Source organism: Amborella trichopoda, chromosome 13, assembly GCF_054954075.1.
Source record: "Amborella trichopoda isolate Santa Cruz 75 chromosome 13, AtrichopodaSantaCruz75HAP2 v2.0, whole genome shotgun sequence".
Classification (NCBI taxonomy): Eukaryota; Viridiplantae; Streptophyta; class Magnoliopsida; order Amborellales; family Amborellaceae; genus Amborella; species Amborella trichopoda.
In genome coordinates this window covers 16291747-16313183 of record NC_142348.1, presented here as the reverse complement: position 1 = coordinate 16313183, position 21437 = coordinate 16291747, and the positions used below count along the sequence as shown (strand labels likewise).

The 21437-nt window shown below is 38.1% G+C and overlaps 1 protein-coding gene across 13 annotated transcripts in view; it reads right to left on the bottom strand.

Annotated features, from left to right (window-relative positions):
* Positions 1–21437, bottom strand: part of LOC105420183 (serine/threonine-protein kinase 12-like) — a 111512-nt gene that overhangs the window by 87024 nt on the left and 3051 nt on the right. For 8 of the 13 annotated variants that reach the window (XR_016047319.1, XR_016047318.1, XM_011622843.3 and 5 more), the window contains exons 2-3: positions 10919–11188; positions 5930–6022 (exon numbers count right to left, since the gene is read on the bottom strand). Coding sequence is in view for 10 of the 13 variants with exons in the window: in XM_011622843.3 (XP_011621145.1) it covers positions 5930–6022; positions 10919–11164 (339 nt within the window). In the remaining 3 variants the exon portion in view is untranslated. The remainder of the gene's footprint in view (positions 1–5929; positions 6023–10918; positions 11189–21437) is intronic. The other 5 variants (XR_016047320.1, XM_088855481.1, XM_020663542.2 and 2 more) reach the window with 1 other exon arrangement.

The window sequence follows — 21437 nt, the reverse complement described above, 5'->3', positions numbered from 1 at the left end:
ACACATACCCCCACTAAAGTACATATTCCACTGTAAAATATCATATTTACAAGCTCTTTAGCCTTCAAAGGCCACAAAAACCAACAATTTCATCTAGTCCATTGATCATAGGTGACCTGTAGGGTGAGAGATCTTAGCCATACAATCCATAAAACAACCATCATAATCTAATGGAAGGTGCTGGAACCTTATCCCTCAGCTTCCTTAACCTAATCCCACCAAATAATTGGCTTAGAAAAAATATATTATAGTTGCCTTTTATTTTCAATCAATCTTACACAGGCTTCTTTCAAAATCAATTAGCCTTTGCTTACAAAACTTTCCTTTTCTTCCTATGTCAATTGCAAGGCTTATGAGACAAGCCAAAATAAAATAGAAACGGAGGGAGAGAAGTTGGGCGTGCCACTCCATGAGCATAGAGGGCTCCACACCCACATCAAAACTATAAATATTATAAAACTATAAAAATGAGTTTAAAAAAATATAAATAATTTATTTTCTTTTCTAAACTCTTAAATATCAGAAAATTCAGTTTAGCTTATTTTAAAATCAATTTTGATGAAATAAAATATTCAAAGACTTCTAAAAATTTATTTTAATATTCTAAAAATCATTTATAACAAAATTAATTATTTTTAAATTAATTTAATGGGAATCAGAGCCAACTTTATTAAGGAATATGCAAAAATATTGAGGCACTATATCTCTACTAGTGACTATGTCCCACACTCATTTTCTCAAACTGACCCAATAGTTCCCATGACCCACAATCCATTATAGGGATCCATGATTGGACTACCAAATCCAACCAATAGATGATGAGAAACACAATCCTAGTCTATGGACTACAAGTTCTCCCTAGGAACAAGCCTATGTCACACAGACCTATGTACACAGACCTATGTACACACACATCACAATTGGTGCATGGGGGCTATCTTTTGCACATGTACATGCAACTTCCTCAATGGGGTTCACTTACCAAAATGGCTATCATATGTAGATGCCATGTGATGGTCATGGTGACGATTTGGTCCTTGTCCCTTCAGGCCTACCAATTACACACAAGGGTCACAAAGTCCCTTGGCCTACTACCCTGGGCATCTGTCAGACCTCATCAAGAGATAACCCTGCTAACCTTTCTCAATTGTGTTATCTGCCCAGGTATCATTGGGTTTTAGAACTCAACTCGGCCTAGCTCGTCCAGCCTAGTTTGAGTCTTGGCATCAGTATTACCAACTTCAACCCTTCTAGATCACACTCCCACTGGAGTTCATTGTTCCACTATCATAAAATTCATTAATGCTATTGTAAGTCCTTTAAATGACCACAAAAACCCAACATCCTAAGAAAACTTGATGGCTTCCTACTCTCGAATGCTAGGGAGACCATAATGCCCGCCTTACCCAAGACCACGTCCAACCACAAGCCTATCCTCCTAGACACCCATCTGCTCCCAAGACCAAACAAACCTTTTAGATTTGAGCTTCATTTGATGGAGGAAACTGATTTTACACAAAACGTTTGCCAATGGTGGACTTCCTTTAGCGTCTTTCATTGGGCTGGTTTCCAACTCACCAAAAACAGCTGTGACGCCTAAAGTCCTCTCTCAAACTTGGAGAAAGTCTGGCCACGATCCTAGATCTCTGATTTTGTCTCTCAACTCCAAAATTGATGAATTGGATTCCTTAAAAGAATCCAAGCCTTTGTCTAAGACCGAACAAGCTCAAAGACACAAATCTAGAACCAATCTCTCAATAGCCCTGAAATAGCAAGAAATCTACCGGTACCAAAGGTCTAGAGTCAACTGGCTCAGACATGGAGATAGACATATGTCCTTTTTTCATAAGTATGCCCCTCCAAGAGAAGAAACAATTCAATCACCCAAACCTCTATTGAATACAAGCCCCTAACGCATCAAAAAAATCATTATTGTTATATTCTCATGGCCTCAGGGTCCAAAACCTAAGATGGTAAACATGTCTTTCAACACGCTTACACGTGACTCTGCTTCGATAAAGCATCTCTTCCTAGAGACCGAAACCAAGCAAGCTACATATGAACTTACTCAAGACAAAGCTCATGGATCTTTTGGCCTTCTTTCATGAATTCTACCACAGAGGCCAACTACACAAAGACAAGAACTCCATGATCCTTGCACTTGTCCCTAGAGTTGAAAGTGCAACGAAGATGAGAGACTTCTGCCCTATTAGTCTTCTGAACTCTTATAAAATCCTCACCAAAGTTCTCACCTCCAAACTAAAACCTTTGTTAGATAAGGTCATATACAAGTCCCAGTCAGCTTTCATGGTTTATGGGAAAGTTCAGACGGGACCCTGCTAGCTCACGAGGCAATCCATTCCAGACATCTCACAAGCAAGAAAGGATTTTGCCTGGGAAAATTCCTATTACCATTCCGACCACTTGTCTTAGACGAGATACATTCCAGAATGGGCTTCAGTTACAGATGGGGAAGCTGCATACATGGTTGCATTTCCGAACACAGCATTTTGGTTCTCATCAATGGGTCACAGGAAGGTTTTCTCATGGCCTCAAGGGGAATGCCACAGGAGACCCCCTCTCCCTCTTCCTCCTAGCGGTTAGAAGAGAAGTCTTCTCCCAATCCATGCTAGATTATTCAACAGAGGTATCCTGAGCGGCTTCAAGATTTCAAGACGCAATCCCACAATCTCCCACCTACCCTACACAAATGACACTTCCAATTTTTTCCAGGCCTTTCCAGCCCAATTAGACAAATATGTAGTTCTTTTCTCAGGAATTTCAAAAGAGCCGTAGGTAAGAGAGGTTAACATGTCAAAGATCAGGACGCTAGGGATCTGTATGACCAACGAGGAAGTTTGTGCCTCGGCACAACATCTTGGCTGTGAAACATAGTCACTCCCCTCCACTTATCTTGGCCTACTGCTTTGCATGGGGATACCTAGAAAGCGCATTCGGGAGCCAATCATGGAAAAGTTCAAGGGGAGGCTAGCAAACTAGTAAAACCGGTATCTCTCACTAGGAGGAAGGATCACCTGATTATGCAACCCTAGCCAACATCCCAATCTGTAGCAGGTCGCTATTCCAGATGACATCCTTTATAGTTTCGAACTTGAAAACCTCATGTGAAGTTTTCTGTGGTCTAGGGCCAAGGGCAACCATTAGCAGCCCCAAATCAGTAGGGGACTAGGGATTGGAAGGCTGAGACAATGCAACTAGGCCAGTGGTGGAAGTTTGCTGTCAATAGGTCCTAGCTGTGGGAAGAGGTCACCACAACTGAATATGGCATTGACGAAGACGGCTTGCTCCAATGCCCTTTACAAAGATCCTCCAGAGCTTGGACCTATATTGCTAAGTGTAGCCAGACTTTCGAAGGATCAATTAGGTTCTTGGCACAAAAGGGGGACAGAATCAGGTTCTCAAAACAGTGGGAGACTTCGAGTTAGGAAGCAGATGGTCTCGGCTCCTAGCGATAGCAACCAATAAGGATACCTCCATTACGGACTCAGTAGAACCTCAGGCTGGTAGTTTACTTTGGTGCCCTACTTTAGACGAGCCCTCACGGTATTGGAGAGCGAAGCACTGCAGCAGTTTCTCCTTTTACTCCTACAACTTTTTGTGCCTCTAGAAGGAAAGGATTAACTGGTGTGGATCCCCACCCCAACAGGTTCTTTTTTGCTGGGTTCCTTCCACTCCACTCTCCTGATGGCCCTCCTCGCCCCTTCCTCTTCACCAAAATTTGGTCCACCCCAGTACCACACAAGGTCCAAACCCTCTTATGGACCTTTAACCCACAGCAGGGTGTTTACTGCCGATCAACTTCAAAGGAGAGGGATGCACCTCCCAAGCCACTGCATCATGTGCATCCAAGAGGAAGAAAATATCAACCACCTTTTACTCCAATAGGAAGTGGCCAGTTTCCTTTGGTCCTCCCTTCTTCAATCAATGGGGCTCCATGGAATCATTGCACAGTCTGTAACACAACTCATGACTGCTTGGATGTCCCCACCTTTCGTCAAGTTCAGCGTTCTCCTTTGGTCTTGGAGGCTCTGGAAGGAAAGGCATATCAAGATCTCTGGCAGCCATCTTCTATCAAATAACAGATGACACCACTTCCTAGGCAAAGTGTCTACCATACCTTAAAAGTCTCAATTCCAAGGACTATAGGATGAATTGGCACAATATTATAATGTTAGCCCCTAGAGCTCTTAGGGACGAATCTCTTTGGATCCCTCCATCCCTGGGTTCCTTCAAGCTAAATGTAGAAGGTTCTTCTGTCAGTAGCCCAGGCCGCTCTGGGTGTGGGGGCAGCTTGGCCAGCTCTAAAGGGGTAATCCTCTCTTTCTCAGGGTTCCTAGGACAAACTGATTCCATTACAGTTGAGTCTATCGCAATTCTAGAGGGAAGTGCTCCAATTCTGTTTTGCTGGTGTGGAATCTTTTACAGTGGAAGGGGAAGGTAGGAGTGCCATTACTTGGGCCGCTAGGGGTGGCCAACCTCTGTGGAGACTCGCTCACATTTTATACCACATCTATTTGCTTTGCAGGGACTTCCCAGTCACTGTTTGCCACATCCCAAGAGCGGCCAATCACCGTGCTGATTTTCTGGCTACGGAGGGTGCTCGAGGTGACTCAAGGACAGGCAGAATTTCAGCGGCTCTCTCTCCACCCCCACGAAGCACGAGCAATTATCCCAGGGTGTGCGCATCTGAATTTGTTTCATATACACCTTTTGCTACTCTCCACCTTCCTCTTTCTCCAACTTTCTTCTTCTACCCCCCTTCCTTTTCAGTCTTTATCTTACAGGCTATTTCTATCATAGGTGTCTCCACCTGTTTTTGGGTACTTGAACTCCCTTAGAGGGTTGCCAGTTTTTGTAAAGCATGAAGATTTTGGTTTTTCCTTATGTTAAGAAACTATGCTGTGGGTTGCCATATATCCTTCCCTACCTCTCTCTTTCTTATCTCCCTTCTTTTCTTTTCTCTCTCTTTTGTTGCCCATGCCTTGTTAAGTACCAATTTATAGGCTGCCAGCAAGGAGCACGGGAGACTTTTTCTAATTTTGGTATATATTAATACAGTACAGTCAACCATTTCTCAGAAAAGGATGGGGGGAAGAAACAAATTCATGCCCCTTATATGTAGAGCATGGAAAACTAAGCTCCAAGAAAATAAAGAAGTAGGCATAGGGTAAAAAAAATTACTAGAAAGGCACAGAAACAAAATATTCTTCTCATGAATAAAATTTATTTCCTCTTTTGAATTCAGATCACTAGCTATCCATGTCATCCATACAGTTTCCACTGCTGATAAATCCAAATATAAATTTGATTCTATAATACCTGTTTTTTTTTTTTAGGTAAGTTAGTATAATACCTGCTTTTAATTAACTAGATTTCAACTAAGTTTCAATGTAAAGACAAAACAGCTAACTTAACCAAATAAAATAACCATTTACATGCATAACACATCTACATTACTACACCACCTAATAATCCTCCATGATAGATGTATACACAAATCCTTCTTAAGGTCTTAAAAATGTCCTTCATTCGACTTTTAGGTCTGTATAATGAACCTTACACTACATACCAAAGTATTTTTATTGTATATGAAAAATGAATACAGAATTGCATCCATAATAGATCACGTGATAACACACCAAATAAGTGGAATGAAGAGGGCAAACACAAGGAAAGATTTCAACTAAAATTCATCGAAAACTTATTCATGATGACATAGATACATGTACGTAAGCACCACTCATCTAATAATAGAGGTGTTTATCAAGATATAATGAACACAATTGTGTGACAAATGGTGAAGTCTCAATAAGGTAAAAGACAAACGGGATGTTGGAAATGTATCCATCAAATTTCTTTTGTCAATAATATAATAGTACAATAAAAGAAAAAAATAAGGCTATTTTACCAATGGATCCTCTCCAATTGGGTCTCTTCCTCCATTTACTTCCAAAATTCTGCATATATCCTTATGCCCGTAGAGTTTGGCATCTGTTAAAGCCTGAACAGTTACAACAATATAGAGTGAAAATCCAGCAACATCATTTGTTACTTGATATTAAATTGAAGAAGCTAACATGAACGAGTGTACCTTAACTTGCCAGCACCAGTCAAAGAAAATGTTAAGCCAAGACAAGACTCATATGCTTTCTTTTCAAATTACACAAATTCAAGCACATGGGAGCAGTTAATACCTAAAACGAGAGGCCTCGCCATTAAATTAATGATGCAAATCCCAAGTCTCATACAATAAATTTATTATTCTGTGAACAAATAATAATGTGATGCATTAATGTCATGATACTTCTTTGCACCAATGATATAAGACAATCCATGTTTTCCCAAAGTTACCATCAACTATACTAATCAATGAGAAAATATCACAACATGCAAGGTTTGGGAGAGGCAGATTTTCCAGTTTACTAGTAGATCGTTGGGGTTTGTCACCTTTAAATGCATGCACACTTGGTCTTTGATTAAAGCTAAGATTTATTTTCCCCATTCATGTGTCTCCATGCTTTATATTTATGGATTACTCCCAGTTTGAGTGTGAGATGCTCTACTTAGGAACCTAGAGCTGGGCTTGCCTAGGGGCGGGCCTCTAACTAGAAATAGTGTCGTCCATCGCTTTTGCCTTGGCATGCGACTAGGCCTTAGCTAGATAAGGGAACCCGGATGGTTATGTTTGGTTCTATGATGGGCATCCCTAAGAGGGTCCACAGATATCCTATTGAGATGAGCTGGGTCCAGGATAAATGTTGTTTGGCTGGCCAGGAAACAAAACGAGCTTGTGTGGTGTAGGATGTATAGGTTATTGTAAGGACAACTGCCTAAAAAGCTCAAAATGGAATCCTACACAGCATGCATGTTGCCTCGGATATACATGATCCAGGAGTTTTACTGGGTCCATGTGACCATCAGCATGCATGTGCCAGAGTGAGACTCCCGTGCAAGGAGGAAAGCTGGGAACTGCTATGCAACTGTTTTTGGTCTGTGCACTAAACCCCTAAACTCGTCCGCGTGGAGTGAATCTGGTAACCACTGCTATTTGTGAACTATAGCACTCGTATGTTAGCCAGCTTTGATAGGGCAATCATGAGTTCCTTGCATAGGAGACATGGAATGCTTGGTATAAGGATATAGTATCAGTGCTAGCACACTCTTCCAGTTGTTTCTCAAGAAGTATACCAAAGGTACATTGAGGAAAATAAAATATTTTTATTTTCTATATTTCACCACCTTAATATTGTGTAATGAATTTTTATTTAATGAAGGGATCTTTTGAAGAAAAATGCTTTTTTTAAAACAAGCATATTCTTGGTATTATTCATAGGAACCAAGATAGAGCATACTATACACACGCATATGGCTCACTCTGGGACATAGTTCTATGTCCATGGGAGGGGGGAGATAAAGGAAGGGAGAGAGGGAGAGAGAAGCCATAAGAAATGAAGAGTGAGAGAGAAAGTGAAACCACATAGAAAAGAAGAGAGACATAGACATAAATGCAAAGGAGGGAAAGAGACTGTCATAGATGTGGAGAGAGGAAGTGTACTAAATGCAAGAAAGAGAAACATCTGTTGAAGAAAGAAAACGGACATGTATTAGAGAGAGAGCCATAAATGTGATGGAGAGAATAAATGAGATGGGTGGGGAAGAGAGATAGAGGAATAAAAATAAGGAGAGCAATAAAATAAGTGTGATGGAGAGAGAAAAGCACGCGTATCTGTGGGGGCGAGAAAGAGAGTGTCATAAATGTGGAGAGTCATAAATGTGATGGAGAGAGAGTTAGAGAGCGCAATGAAGAGAGGGGATGACATCTCTCTCTCTTTCTCATATTATATGGGGGCATGAAATTTCAAACTCTCTCTCTCACTTTCTCTCGCTCCTCTCTCTCTCTCTCTCACACACACACTGCATATGGTATAGAGGAATGACATTTCATTCTATCTCTCTCTATCTCTCTATCTATCTCTCTCTCTCTCTCTCTCTCTCTCTCTCTCTCTCTCTCTCTCTCTCTCTCTCTCTCTTTTTCTTTCTTTCCTTTGCTTTTTTAAGTCAAGAAGCCCACCTAGGCAAGCGCCAAGGAACATGCCTGCCTAGGGCCCCTTTGCTTTGGAAGGCTGCTTGGACCACCTAGTGGCCATAAAATCTTTTATGGGTTAATAAAATCTTATAGTGAATTCTAAATCAGATTGGAGTTTGTTAAGAAATCAGATTGGAGTTATGGAATCCAATTAAGAGTTAGAAGTTTCCCAGGAAGCTTTTATTGGATTCGACATATAGAATTGGGAGAGTATTGGTATTAAGAATCCTCCTAATGGTGCATTATCCACCATTGGTTCAAGATGGCTGAGATTAGCCTTCTCACGCCAGGATCTCCCATAGACTGCATTATATAAAGGATGGTGCAGTTTGTATAGAGCCTAGGCTCTAAACAATCAAATTAGAGCCTACCTTCAAATAGTATTGAGAAATGTGATTTCAATACTGGAAATCTTTTTGATAGCCTTCAAATATATTTTCATTTTTATTTATAAAGTTTAAAGCTTCAAAAATAGTGTAGATCGAGAGATCTATGAAAACTTGAAAACCTTGAAAATTGACGGTCCAAAAATGCGTTACAAAATACACTATTTCCAAAACTTGAAATCCATTTTTTTCTCATGTCCATGCATCTTGATGTCGATATGATCAATTTGAGGATATTTGGGGTAACAAAACAACCTCTTCTAGTAAAATTTTTAAGGTAGGCTCTAATTTAATTGTTTAGAGCCTCGGCTCTATATAAACCTTTCCCTTATATAAAGGGTATATACACTTTACCCGTAGACTGTGCTATATAAAAGGTATCCCACCCTTTATGGCATAGATGATTCTCTAACTTTTAGAAATATCACCACATGAGGAAACCTAGGTTCAGGTCAAGTTGGAGACTGAGAAAATAGAGAAGGGGACATTCAAAAATCAAGGTTTTGGGTTGAGAGATACAAAATAGAGAAAAAAGCGAAGTCCATGCGGGCTAGGGCTAGAGTTTGTTTATCTTCCATCGCTTAGGGTTGAGAGATCAAAGAGAAAAAAAAACCTACAAGCTGCAACTTAACAATTGTTTTATTCACCCAAAACAGTGAGGTATATCTTCCTCCCAGAGGGTTTTGGTGAGAGAGAAAGAATAAGGTGAGCATGTGCATGGGGACCAAGTGAAGCATTAAGAGTTCTTCCAAGCTGTTTTCTGTGAGAGATCTAAAAGGGCCTCCAATAAGGAGAGCTCTTGCTTATCACATGCATATTCTGACAAGATCAACAAGCTTCATCACCTACAAAGTGATAATTCCAAGAAAACCTTCATCATCGATAGATTTTAGTTACTAAACCCGTAGTACCATCAATAAGAAAAGAATGCAAAATGTGACCTTGTTAAAATCTCCATTACCAACAAGAATTCTTATAAAATACATATCAACTGGAAAGAAAACAGATATGGTTGGAAGGAAAGTTCCTAAGCTTTTAATTGGCCTCATGGTGGAGCAGTCAAAGTATCAGCAACCATGTGGAAAACATGGACATGTGCATCTGCCCCTGATTGAGAAACCTATGTTAGAAAGGCCAACTTCAATATTGGCCTTTCAGACATGACATGTCCATATCTCATCAAGTAGAGGGGGAGAGGGGATTATTAAGTAAATTTATTTACCTTATGAGTGAAATTCAAGGAAAAAAGGGTAGTAGAAGTTTTTGAGTTTCAAAATGGGGGGCATGCATGTCGCATCCTTGATATGTTGACTTGTACCGAGCAGTGTTACATAGACACCGACCCGGGTGTTGTATCAAGTACGTATGTCGGGTGTCTAGTACCTCAGCCCAAAAAATCCAATACGATAACAACAAAAACGTACAACCATTATATATAAACATAATTTATGATAATAAATCAAAATTAAAACAATCAAAGATTTAAAAACTAAAACTATAAATTTATTATTTACAAGGAAAATTAATGACATGCCATTATTTTATGCAAAAACATTATTTTGTACAATATATGTTGAACATCTTCCACAATTGCATTGGTCGAACCATTTATTATTTTATATATTTATTGTGGTGTGAGTTTGAATCCACCAAAATGCAATATATATGTGTGTGTGTGTGTGTGTGTGCGTGCGTGCGTGTGTGTGTGTGTGTGAGAGAAATTATATATATAAACTTATCTACGATAAGTTAAAAAAAGAATCCTACCAGAATAAGAACTTTAGTAAAAATAACTAGAAACTTTTTTTTGAAAGAAATTGGTACATATGCCATAAAAATAATTTAAAATCAATGGATTTTTGAAATAGACATGAAAATGTGACAAGAATTGAACATCAAAAAGTAAATAATTATGTAAATATTTTGAAAATAAACAACAAATGCAAAATAACATCCTAATGTATAATTTTGATTGAATATTTTATAGTCTAATGACAGGTTCATAAAACATGCCATGTCTATCTCCAACTAAAAGTCCAACTCATTTGTTATCTTGTTTTTTTATAAAAATCAAGTAGAGAGATGAATTGAAATGAGGGAAGTTAAACAAAAAAAAAATCAAATCCTAAAACTATTTCCAAAAGAAAAATGAAGTCCAACAAAAATATTTTAATTAAATAATTATATAAATATTATTATCATATATGTGCCATTAGCTAGTAGGGACAATCTTTATTTGAAAGTCATTATCCTATTCTTCTAATATCCTCACTCTACATAGCTAAGTTAAGAAGATGCATCCACTAGATATATATTTTAAAATGAGGCAACACTTATCAGGTTGCCAGAAAAGTTGTCATAAGAAATACTCCAAAGAAAATAAAAATTAGATAGGAAAGACATGGAGAATTTCTCAGGGTCTCACAGTTCGCTGCCAACGATCTTTAAGATTAACATTGGCCTTGTATAATAGAAGTAACTCGATAATGGAAGCATGTCCCTCACTGGCTGCAAGATGCAAAGCTGTTCTCTTATCATAGTCCTGCACATCTGGTGAGATACCATCCCTAAGCATTTGATTCAGGCCCACTTTATCTCCCCTTGAAGCACAACTGAGAAAACTTCCAATCAGGTGCATGTCAAATTCTTGAGAATGGTTAGGCTCCATCATGAAGAATTTCAGAAGTCAATAAGCCTTGAGAAAAGCACCACAAGGAAGTGTCACTTTATTGCAATAAGCAGAAACTGACATCAATGATTAGAAACTATTATACAAAGCGATTAAGCTCTAAGGATGCATCAAATAGGTGTTCAACTGCACATGAATATAACATACTCCAGAATGCCATGACGCAACTTTTAAATGTATAACATATAGAGGTACACTTATTAGAAATCAGATTCTTCATAAGCACATCTAAAAGGATGTATGGATACCAATCCATAAGTGCTCATATACATTCAGAATCCATTCTCACATATAAATGTTAACCCATTCTCGCATATACATGCTCCTATGGAACTCCACATCCATGTAGGCCTCATCAATGACTACATGGAAAGAATCCCCATGCACATGCAGAGACAAACTCAAACACCCATGCACAACCATGCATATGCACATGGTCACAGAATGACACATGAAGCTGCAAAAGAAACACAGACACAAGCAAAGAGCATGCACATGAGTAAGTTCACCCAAAATCATGCACTGCCAGTATATGTCACATGTGTAGGCGTAATGCATAGACCATATATAAATATGCAGCTCGGTGTGAACTGAACCTAAATTCCACTTGAATGGTTGCCATAATATGCCCAATTTGACACTTGTTAGTATGTTTAAGGAATAAATTAGTAATAAACATTACTGAGAATGTGAATGAGGAAGTAAATATGGTGGATTACGAGTTAGAGATGAGATTATTGATAATGATAGCATGATATAATTCTTAAATGTTTATTTTCTTTAAAATCCTCATATAAGATGAACAATGTTAGGACAGATTGCTCCTACTGCTATATTATAGTAGGATCTCAATAAGATATAAATAAAGAATGCATGCCTTCATATAAATCTCATTGAGGTATATGTGACTCCTCAACAGGGATGTCGCTCAAACAGTAGAGTACTTGCTTCTCCTACAAGCCATATGGGTTTTGGTACCTGCCATCAACTTAATAACAATTCCTAGAAGATATAGTTTTCACTCCCCAATTGACTACAAAAGCTTATAAAATAGTGTACGAGCTTCAAAAGATATTATATGATGTGACACAAGTGGTCAAGCTTGATTTGAGAAAACAATTTTGATCACTGTGAAATGTTTAAACAGGGCAGAGCATATTACCTATGTTTGTCAAATAATACTATTGTTCAATAGTCATGCTTCTTGTCAATGTTGATGATGGAATTTTTTCTTGAGATGATGAACCAATATCTGTCAAAAAGAGAGAACTTCAATACCAGTTTCCCATCTGGTTATTATGCATTTCAAACATCCAAAAAGCCAAATCACCACTGATACTCAGCTGCCTCACATGAGCTTATCAGAAATCTACTCTCCACCAACAGTTGTTGTAAGAATGATCACTGAAGGCTTAGTCCTCATTACATTGAATTTAAGTCCCTTATGACATATGTATCCTTTCTTCCACAAATGGACATTCTTGTACAGTAAGTGAATATTTTATAACTATTATAAATATATGAGAGGTGCTGGAGGTCACTATGACCAAACGTTACCCTCTTTGTCTTCCTCTCTCAACGTCCACTTCATTCCTCATTCTCCCTCACTGAGCACTTGACCTCTTCATCTATTTTTTTTCCTTTTCCTTCTCCTTTCATTATTTACTGCAGTATTTTAACTTGATATCAGAGCAGGATGGTTTATGAGGTTTTTTTTGGAACCCTAAAGATGTGTTTGGCTGTGGGAGGATCTCCTAAAGCTGTATGACAAGAAAACCCTAAATCTGAAGAGGAAAAAAGGGGTACAAAACCCTAGATCTAAGAAAATGTATGGAATTAAAATAAAAAATAGTTTCAAGGCTGTTTCCTCGAGTTTATGATGCAGGATCAAAAACCCTAGATCAGGCTCTAAAAGTCCTATGATGTTAAAGTCTGTTGTAAGACCACTTATATGGATCAAATCATTGTTTATGAGTTGTTAAACTCAGTTTTTTTTTTTAGATCTCTTGGATGGAAGATCTCGGATCCCTGTTCAAAGTATTTTTGAGTGGATGCTTGTGTTGATCAGCTCATATCCTTCGTGTTTTTCAGGTTTGTGTTGTGCCTAATACGCCTAGTTTTGAGTGATTCAGACCACTCTTCCACCTTCACTAGTACTCCTGATGTTACCCTCCATACGGGTATCCATGGAGAAACCCTAGACTACAGATTACTACTGTTAAACTCGATGGAGAACAATATTCATAGTCACAGTCTACTAAAATGTTCATCGCTAGAAGGGGAAAGTTGCAGTATATCAGCAATACAATTATTGAACCTGAAGAAATAGATACAGTACATGAGAAGTGGAAAATTGAAAATCTTACTGTTATGTCTTAGTTGTTACACTCCATGCAGCCGTTAATTAGTGGGGGTATTTTGTTTCTTCAAACTACAAAAGAAATTTGGGACTTTACATATCAAACTTACTATCAAAGCAAGAACGTGGCACGAGTGTATCAACTGCGGCAGCAAATTTGCCATCTTCGGCAGGGGAGCAGTCTCTCGCTGAATATTTTCCATTACTTCACTGTCAAATGTTTAAACCATCCTGTAAGGAAGATGGTGAGAAATATAAAGAGCTTGTGGAACAAAATCATATTTTTTAGTTCTTGACGGGTTTGATTCTAGAGTCTGAATGTTCAAACACTCAATAGGAATACCCTTCCGTCACTTAACCAGGCGTGTTCCTTTGTTCAAATTGAAGAGCGTCAAAAAAATGGCATGCTGCCTAGTCAAGGATTTGATCGATCTATCTTATTTCAGCCACCTTTCCTCCTGGAAATGATAATGGGGGTGAGACTCAAAAATTTGGAAAAAGAGGGCCTAATCAAGGTTATAAAAGTAAGCCAAAATGTCAACAGTGTGGTAAACCTTGTCATCTAAAAAGAACTTGTTGGGGTCTGGTTGGGCGTCCAACTAAATTCAACCATCAAGGTCAATTTAATTCTCACAATGCTTTATCTACCGGGAATTCAGCTACTGCTAATAAAGATCAGCCATCACAATCTTCAAAGTCTACTTTAAAGGAGATGATACCACTCCCCAAAAAGGAGACTGAAAGCTTCCGCACATTGTTCGCATAGTTAAACGACCCATCCACTACTTCTACTTCAACCTTTACACACTTAGGTACTCATGCTTCTACCAATCTTGTCTCCCTTACTCCATTAGAAGAATCCTCGATTATTAATGTAGGAGCATCAAACCACACGACTGGTATGTCTTACCTATTTTCTTCTTATTCCTTTTGGTCTGGTAAAGACAAAGTCAAGATTGCTAATGGGTCTTTCTTATTTATTGCTGGAAAAGGAACTATGAATATTTCTCTTAAAATGCCATTGTCATCGATTCTTCATGTTCCCAACTTTAATACAAATTTAATGTCTGCCAATAATATTACAAAGGTCTATTTTGCAGTTCGACTATCTTTCCTTGTCACTGTGTCTTTCATGATTTGGATATGAGCGAGATGTTTGGCAGTGGTCATGAAGCTAGTCGTCTCTACATTCTTGGCTTAGCAACAACTACCCCTTAAGCCCTACAATCCAATTCTAACGTTAATAAAGATCGGATTGGCAATGGCATCTCTAACTTGGTCATTTGTCTTTTTGAGTCTTTAAATTTTTTGTTTCCTAAGTTGTTTATTTCTATTAGTGTGTCTAAGTTTCAATGTGAAGTCTATGAACTGTCAAAGAATTGTAAAAACTCCTATTTACCTAGAAATAATAAAAGCAAGGTTCATTTTGCTTTTAACCTAGAATTGTTCTATCATGTTTTGGTCATCAGTATTTTGGTTCTATCATGTTTTGTCATGTTTTGGTTTATCATGTTTTACCATGATTTGCGATTTACCTAGAATTGTCATGTTTTGCTATTTACCTAGAACTGGCATGTTTTGGTTATCATGTTTTGGTTCTATCATGTTTTGGTTTTATCATGTTTTGGTCATCAGTATTTTGGTTTTATCATGTTCTATCATGTTTTGGTCATCAGTATTTTGTTTCTTTTGTAGATTACTCTTGATGTATCTAGAAGAACATTATAAAAACCAAAGATGAAATTCCACATATCTTCAAGGGCGTTCATAAAATGATTCTAGCTAAATTTGATACTAAAATTAAGGTACTTCAATTTAACCAAGGTGGGGAACAATGTAATAGAGTGTTACAATCCTACTTGGAAGATCATGGGATAGAACCTCAAAATTCTTGCACTTATACACTACAACAAAATGGTTTAGCTGAAAGAAAGAATAGACATCTTTTAGAAAGAATAGACATCTTTTAGAAATGGTGCATGCTCTTCTCTTCAGCATGAATGCGCCCAAGAAATTTTCGTCCAACATATGCTTACTGCATCTTTTCTTATTACTGAATCTGTTAGACTACAAGTCTCCCATAAAATTCTCTTTCCTGATTGTCCGCTATTTAATTCTCCTCCCAAAGTCTTTAGTTGTGTTTGATTTGCTCATGTTCTAGGTCCATACAACACAAAATTGGATCCCAAATTAGTACTATGTATTTTCCTTGGTTATCCATCTCCGCAAAAGGGGTTACAATGCAATGATCCAATTCCTCAGAAGAAATTTGCCTCCATGGATGTAACTTTTTTAGTTCCCTCCTTTCTTTCCCACATCTCTCTAGGGGGAGTATAGTGTGGAACAGAGGTCCTCTGTTCCTGTTCCTGTAGAAGAGATCTTTATTCCTCTTCCTATCCCTACTGTTTCCAAATCTGGAACCCAAGATGACAGGGGAAGACATTTCATGGTATTGAAAAGAAAGAACTAAAAGTCCATATTCGGCAGAAACAGAAGGAATTGGAGACCACAAGAGCTGATAGGCATTTATGCAAATTGTATATACCTCCAATCCAAGAAATACTCACAAATCCCAATGTGATGATTCTAATCTAGCCTTTACTATCTGCAAAGGTAAATAAAGTTGCACTGCACACCATTTAGCAATTTTATTTCCTATGCATCCTTGTCTCCTTATCGTTGTTTCATGTCTTTTTGTGTCTTCTATTTCTATTCCTTCCAACGTCATAGAAGCCTTAGCTCATCCCAAGTGGAAAGAGGTTATGTGCGAGGCAATGAGGGCACTAATGAAAAGTGGTACTTGGCACATTGTTCATCCTCCTAAGGGGAGAAGATAGTTGGTTGCAAATGGGTTTACATTGTAAAGTACAAGGCTTATGGCACAATTGACAGATACAAGGCACGGTTAGTTGCTATGGGATTTACTCAAACTTATGGAATAGACCATCAATAGGCCTTCACTCTTGGCCAAGATGAATTCTATTCAGGTCCTTTTATCTCTAGCAGCTAAGTTGAGTGGGTATTGCACCAATGAGATGTCAATAATGTATTCCTTCATGGGGATTTGTCGAAAGAAATGTATATGTTACCTCCACTGGATTTAGGGCTCCTGGAAATGAGAGGAAAGTGTATAGATTAAACAAGGCCATTTATGGACTAAAGCAGTCTCCCCGAGCACGGTTTGAAAGATTTAGTGGTATTGTCCAAAGAGTTGGATATTCTCAAAGTCATGATGATCATGCTCTATTTGTGAAACATACTAACATCAGTACTACCGCCCTGATTATATATGTGGATAATATTATTGTAATAGGGAATTGTCTTAATGAAATTCAACAACACAAGAGCTTTCTAGCAAGGGAATTTAAGATTTGAGATCTTGGCCCATTGAAGTATTTTCTTGGGATAGAAGTTGTCAGGCCAAAGAGAGGAACTTTTATCTCTCAAAGGAAGTATGGTTTGGATCTCCTTAAGGAAACAAAGGCAAAACTTGTTGATACTCTTCTGTAATGCAGCCCGAATATTGCTCTCGAGTATCTAGATAAGAGAGACATGCTTAAAGTTTACGAGAGGAATCGCAAAAGGGCAATATAGTTAATGAATCTGTCCATTTATGTTTTATTTGTTTCTTGAGTCATTTTATTCACTTAGGGGTATATGTAGTAATTTCTAGAGTCTTTATGTCTTTTTATTCATTAAAGTCTTTTATAATAAATGGCCATGTAATGAAGCATCTTGTTATGGATTTATTCAAAACCCTAGAGCAGCAAGTGCTCCCTTTATCGCTGGATTATTTTTTAAGTCTTTCTCTAATTTTGGATCTTTCCTATCTTCTTCTTTGCTAAACCCTAGCTTCAAGCTACTAGGCCTGCACCTGATTGGTATCAAAGCCCAACAATTTGTGCTACTCTTGCATAGTACTGTAGCATTGTATAATACTGTAGTGTTGATTTTTGTGCCCTAGATCAACAACCATGCCTCCACATAGAGGAAAAGGAGGGCAAGCGGCAACCATAGAAGCTTTTGATACTAGTTTGCGAGAAGGGATTGCAGATCTGAGGAGATTGGTCAAAACCCTTGATCTGCGTTTGGCATAGATGGAACCCCATCTCAAGAGTATTGGATCAAGACAAATGAGGAACCCATAAATCCCTTTTATGATCAAGCTCCAAGGAAAGAGGTAGTTGATCGTATGGATAGGGATAGTAGAAGGTGGGCAAACAATGTCAAGGTTGAGATCCCAGAGTATAACAAAAATCTATCCGAGGAAAAGCATCGAGAAACATTGTTCTCATCAAATGCTTCTCAAGATCAGCATAATGCTGACTGAGACTTACCTCCAGTCATTGACAAGTACCTGGACGAAGATATGGGTGCTGAGAAAGAAATGGATGATCATAGCTTTAATGGTGATCCAATCTATAAAGAGGATCAAGAAGAAGAACCTACTATTGGAGAGGATTTAGTGGATGCTCTTATTCTTGAGAAAGAACAGTTGGATGTCAATGCGTTGTTCCCAAAATATGAAAGTTAACAGGTTTCTTAGTCCTAAGAGAAATTAGCAAAGAGAATGGTGTTGACGGAGGTAATGATGATGATGTTATTCTTCTTGGAGTATTACCTGAATTTAGGGTGTCATGGGAGGCACAAACCAAAGAGTTCAATGTATTTTCCCCTAAAATCTCAGCTAGTGTGTTTAACAAAGGAGAAAAAAGGTTTTAGAGCTACTGCAAGTTGGCAATCTCCTTTAGGCAGATTCAATGCTCAATCTTACAAGTCTTCGAGGTGAGATTTCCTACAAAGTTAATTTGAATGGATTATGAATATCTCTGGGGATGTACAACTAAGAAGTGATTCAAGAATCTTCCCTCCTATGCTTGTTCATGGCTCTAGACCAAGTTGTTCTAAATATCCTAAGCTAAGCCAATGCAAGATTAATGACAATGCCTACAAATGAAGCTTCCCAACCACATTCTAATGTTTTCAATGTCAAGCATCTAATTTCACATCGTGGTGATGCCTCCGACAACAAGCCGCCAAATTCGAGGGCGAATTCATTTAAGGAAGGGGGCTGATGCAGCCTAGATTACTGCTCTCAAGTATCTAGATAAGATAAACAAGCTTAAAGTTTACAAGAGGAACTACAAAAGGCAAAATAGTCATTGAATATGTCCTTTTATGCTTTTTACTTATTTCTTGAGTCATTTTATTCACTTAGGGGCATAAGTAGTAATTCTAGAGTCTTTTATGTTTGTTTATTTACTTCAAGTCTTTTATAATAAATGGCCATAATTAGATTAGTTGGATGGCCACGATTAAATCTTATTTAGTGTTTTCTTATATAAGAGACATACTCAAGCATAATGAAGCATCTTGTTATGGACTTCATTCAAAATGTTATAGCAGCAGGTGCTCCTTTTATCTTTGTTTTTTTTTTTTCATCCCTCTGTAATTTTGGATCTTCCATATATTCTTTTTTGCTACACCCAAGCTCCAAGCTACTAGGCCAGCACCACTATGCCACAAAATCACAAGCTCGATGATAAAAAAGGTGAAGAACTTATAGATGTAGGTACTCTCCAAAGCTGGATGGGTAGGTTGATATATCTTCACTTACGCGTCCAAATATTGCACGTGTCATCAGTCAGTTCATGCATTCTCCTAAAATTACTCCTCTTGAACCTACTTACAGAGTTCTTAGATATTTGAAATCATCACCAAGTAGAGGATTGTTGTTCATGAATCATGGGCACTTGCAAGTTGAGACCTATACAAATGCAAATTGGGTTGGTTATTATAGATCAAAGATCTCCATTAGGTTAAACTTATGACTTGAAGGATTCAGAAACAATCAGTTGTAACCCCGTCAAGTGCAAAAGCAGAGTATCACTCTGATGCAGCCCAAAATACTGCTCTCAGGTATCTAGACAAGAGAGATAAATATAAAGTTTACAAGAGGAACAACAAAAGGACAAATTATTTATTGAGTCTATCCTTTGTCTTTCATTTATTGCTTGAATTTTTTTTATTTACTTAGGGGTATCCACTTAAAGTCTTTTATAATAAAGGGTCATGATTAGATTAGATGGGTGGCCAGGATTAAGTATTGTTTAGGGTTTTCTTATATAACGGATGAACTAAAGCATAATGGGGAATAATGTTATGGACTTTTATTCCAAACCCTACAGCGGCAAGTGTTCCTTCTTTTACCTTTGATTTTTTAATCTTTCTCTATTTTTGAATCATCCATATCTTCTTCTTTGCTAAAACCCTAGCTCAAGCTAATAGGTCTACGCCAAGTTGGTATCATAGCACGACGATCAATAGGGATGGTATTGTAGCACGGTACTATAACATCGGATGTTTTGTGCCATAGATCAAGAACCATGCCTCCACGAAGTGGAAAAGGAGGAAAACGACAACCATAGAAGCCTTTGATGCTAGTTCGCGAGAATTGATTGCAGACCTGAGGAGATTGGTTGAAACCCTAGCTCTACGTTTAGCGCAAATGGAAGACCCATCTCAGGAGTATGAGATCGAGGCAGATGAGGAATCCATAACTTCCTTCCATGATCAAGCTCCAAGGAGAGAGGTAGTTGATCGTATGGATATGGATAGTAGGAGATGGGAAACTGGTCTCAAGGCTGAGATCCCAAAGTGTTATGGAAGTCTATCTAAGGACAACCATGAAGAAACTTCGTTCTTATCAAACGATTCTCAAGATCAGCACATTATGGACTAGGACTCACCGCTAGTCTTTGACAAGTATCTGGATGAAGATTTGGGTGTTGAGAAAGAAGTGGTTGATCATAGCTTTAATAGTTATCCGATCTTTAGCAGGAACCTTTTGATGGAGATAGTGATCATGTCTTTGATAGTGATCCCATCTTTGATGAGGATCCCATCTTTAATGATGATTTGATGGGTGATAATCTCTATGGAGAACAAAAAGGTGAAGAAAAGGAGGATCAAAGAGATGACGGTGACGGTAAGAATGTTGTTTTACTTGATGTTTTACCTGAATATGGAGTTTCATGTGATGTGCACACCAAGGGTTTGGTGATATTTTCTTATGAACATTTTGCTAGTGAGTTAAAAAGAGAAGGTAGCCATTGAATGGGTCCTTATGTGATTTCTGATGTTAGAGTTCAGCTTCGACCATATTTTGTTTGGAGAGGAGAACCTTTATCTCTAATCACTACATGTGAATTAAAGGAAATCACGGGGGTAATGCATCATTAATCTTGAACCGCTTCAAAAGTCATGGTAGTGTATTTTCCAATGTGCTCAGGTTCAAGTGTGGTGTGCTTATGTACTACAAGTACGAAAAGTTTCAATGGACCCAAGACATGGTTAATCAAATGTCTATGGGGAATGCAGTAAATTGGCATGCCTTGATCTCAAGTATCGTCACAGTAGGATGGTTCAAACTTTTCAAGAAGATTAATGACAATGCCTACAAATTGAAGCTTCCCATCCATATTCACACTTCCAATGTTCTTAATGTCAAGCATCTCATTCCACATCATGGTGATACTCCGACAACAAACCGCCGAATTCGAGGGCGAATTCTTTTGAGGAAGGGAATTATCTAGACAAGAGAGACAAACTTAAAGTTTACAGGAGGAACAACAAAAGGACAAAGTAGTCATTGAGTCTATCCTTTTATGTCTTTTATTTATTGCTTGAGTCATTTTAATTACTTAGGGGCATAAGTCGTAATTTTTAGAGGCTGTTATGTCTTGTTATTCACTTAAGTATTTTATAATAAAGGCCATGATTAGATTAGATGGATGGCCAAGACTAAGTCTTGTTTAGGGTTTTCTTATACAACAGATGTACTCAAGCATAATGGGAAATAATGTTATGGACTTTAATTCAAAACCCTACAACAGC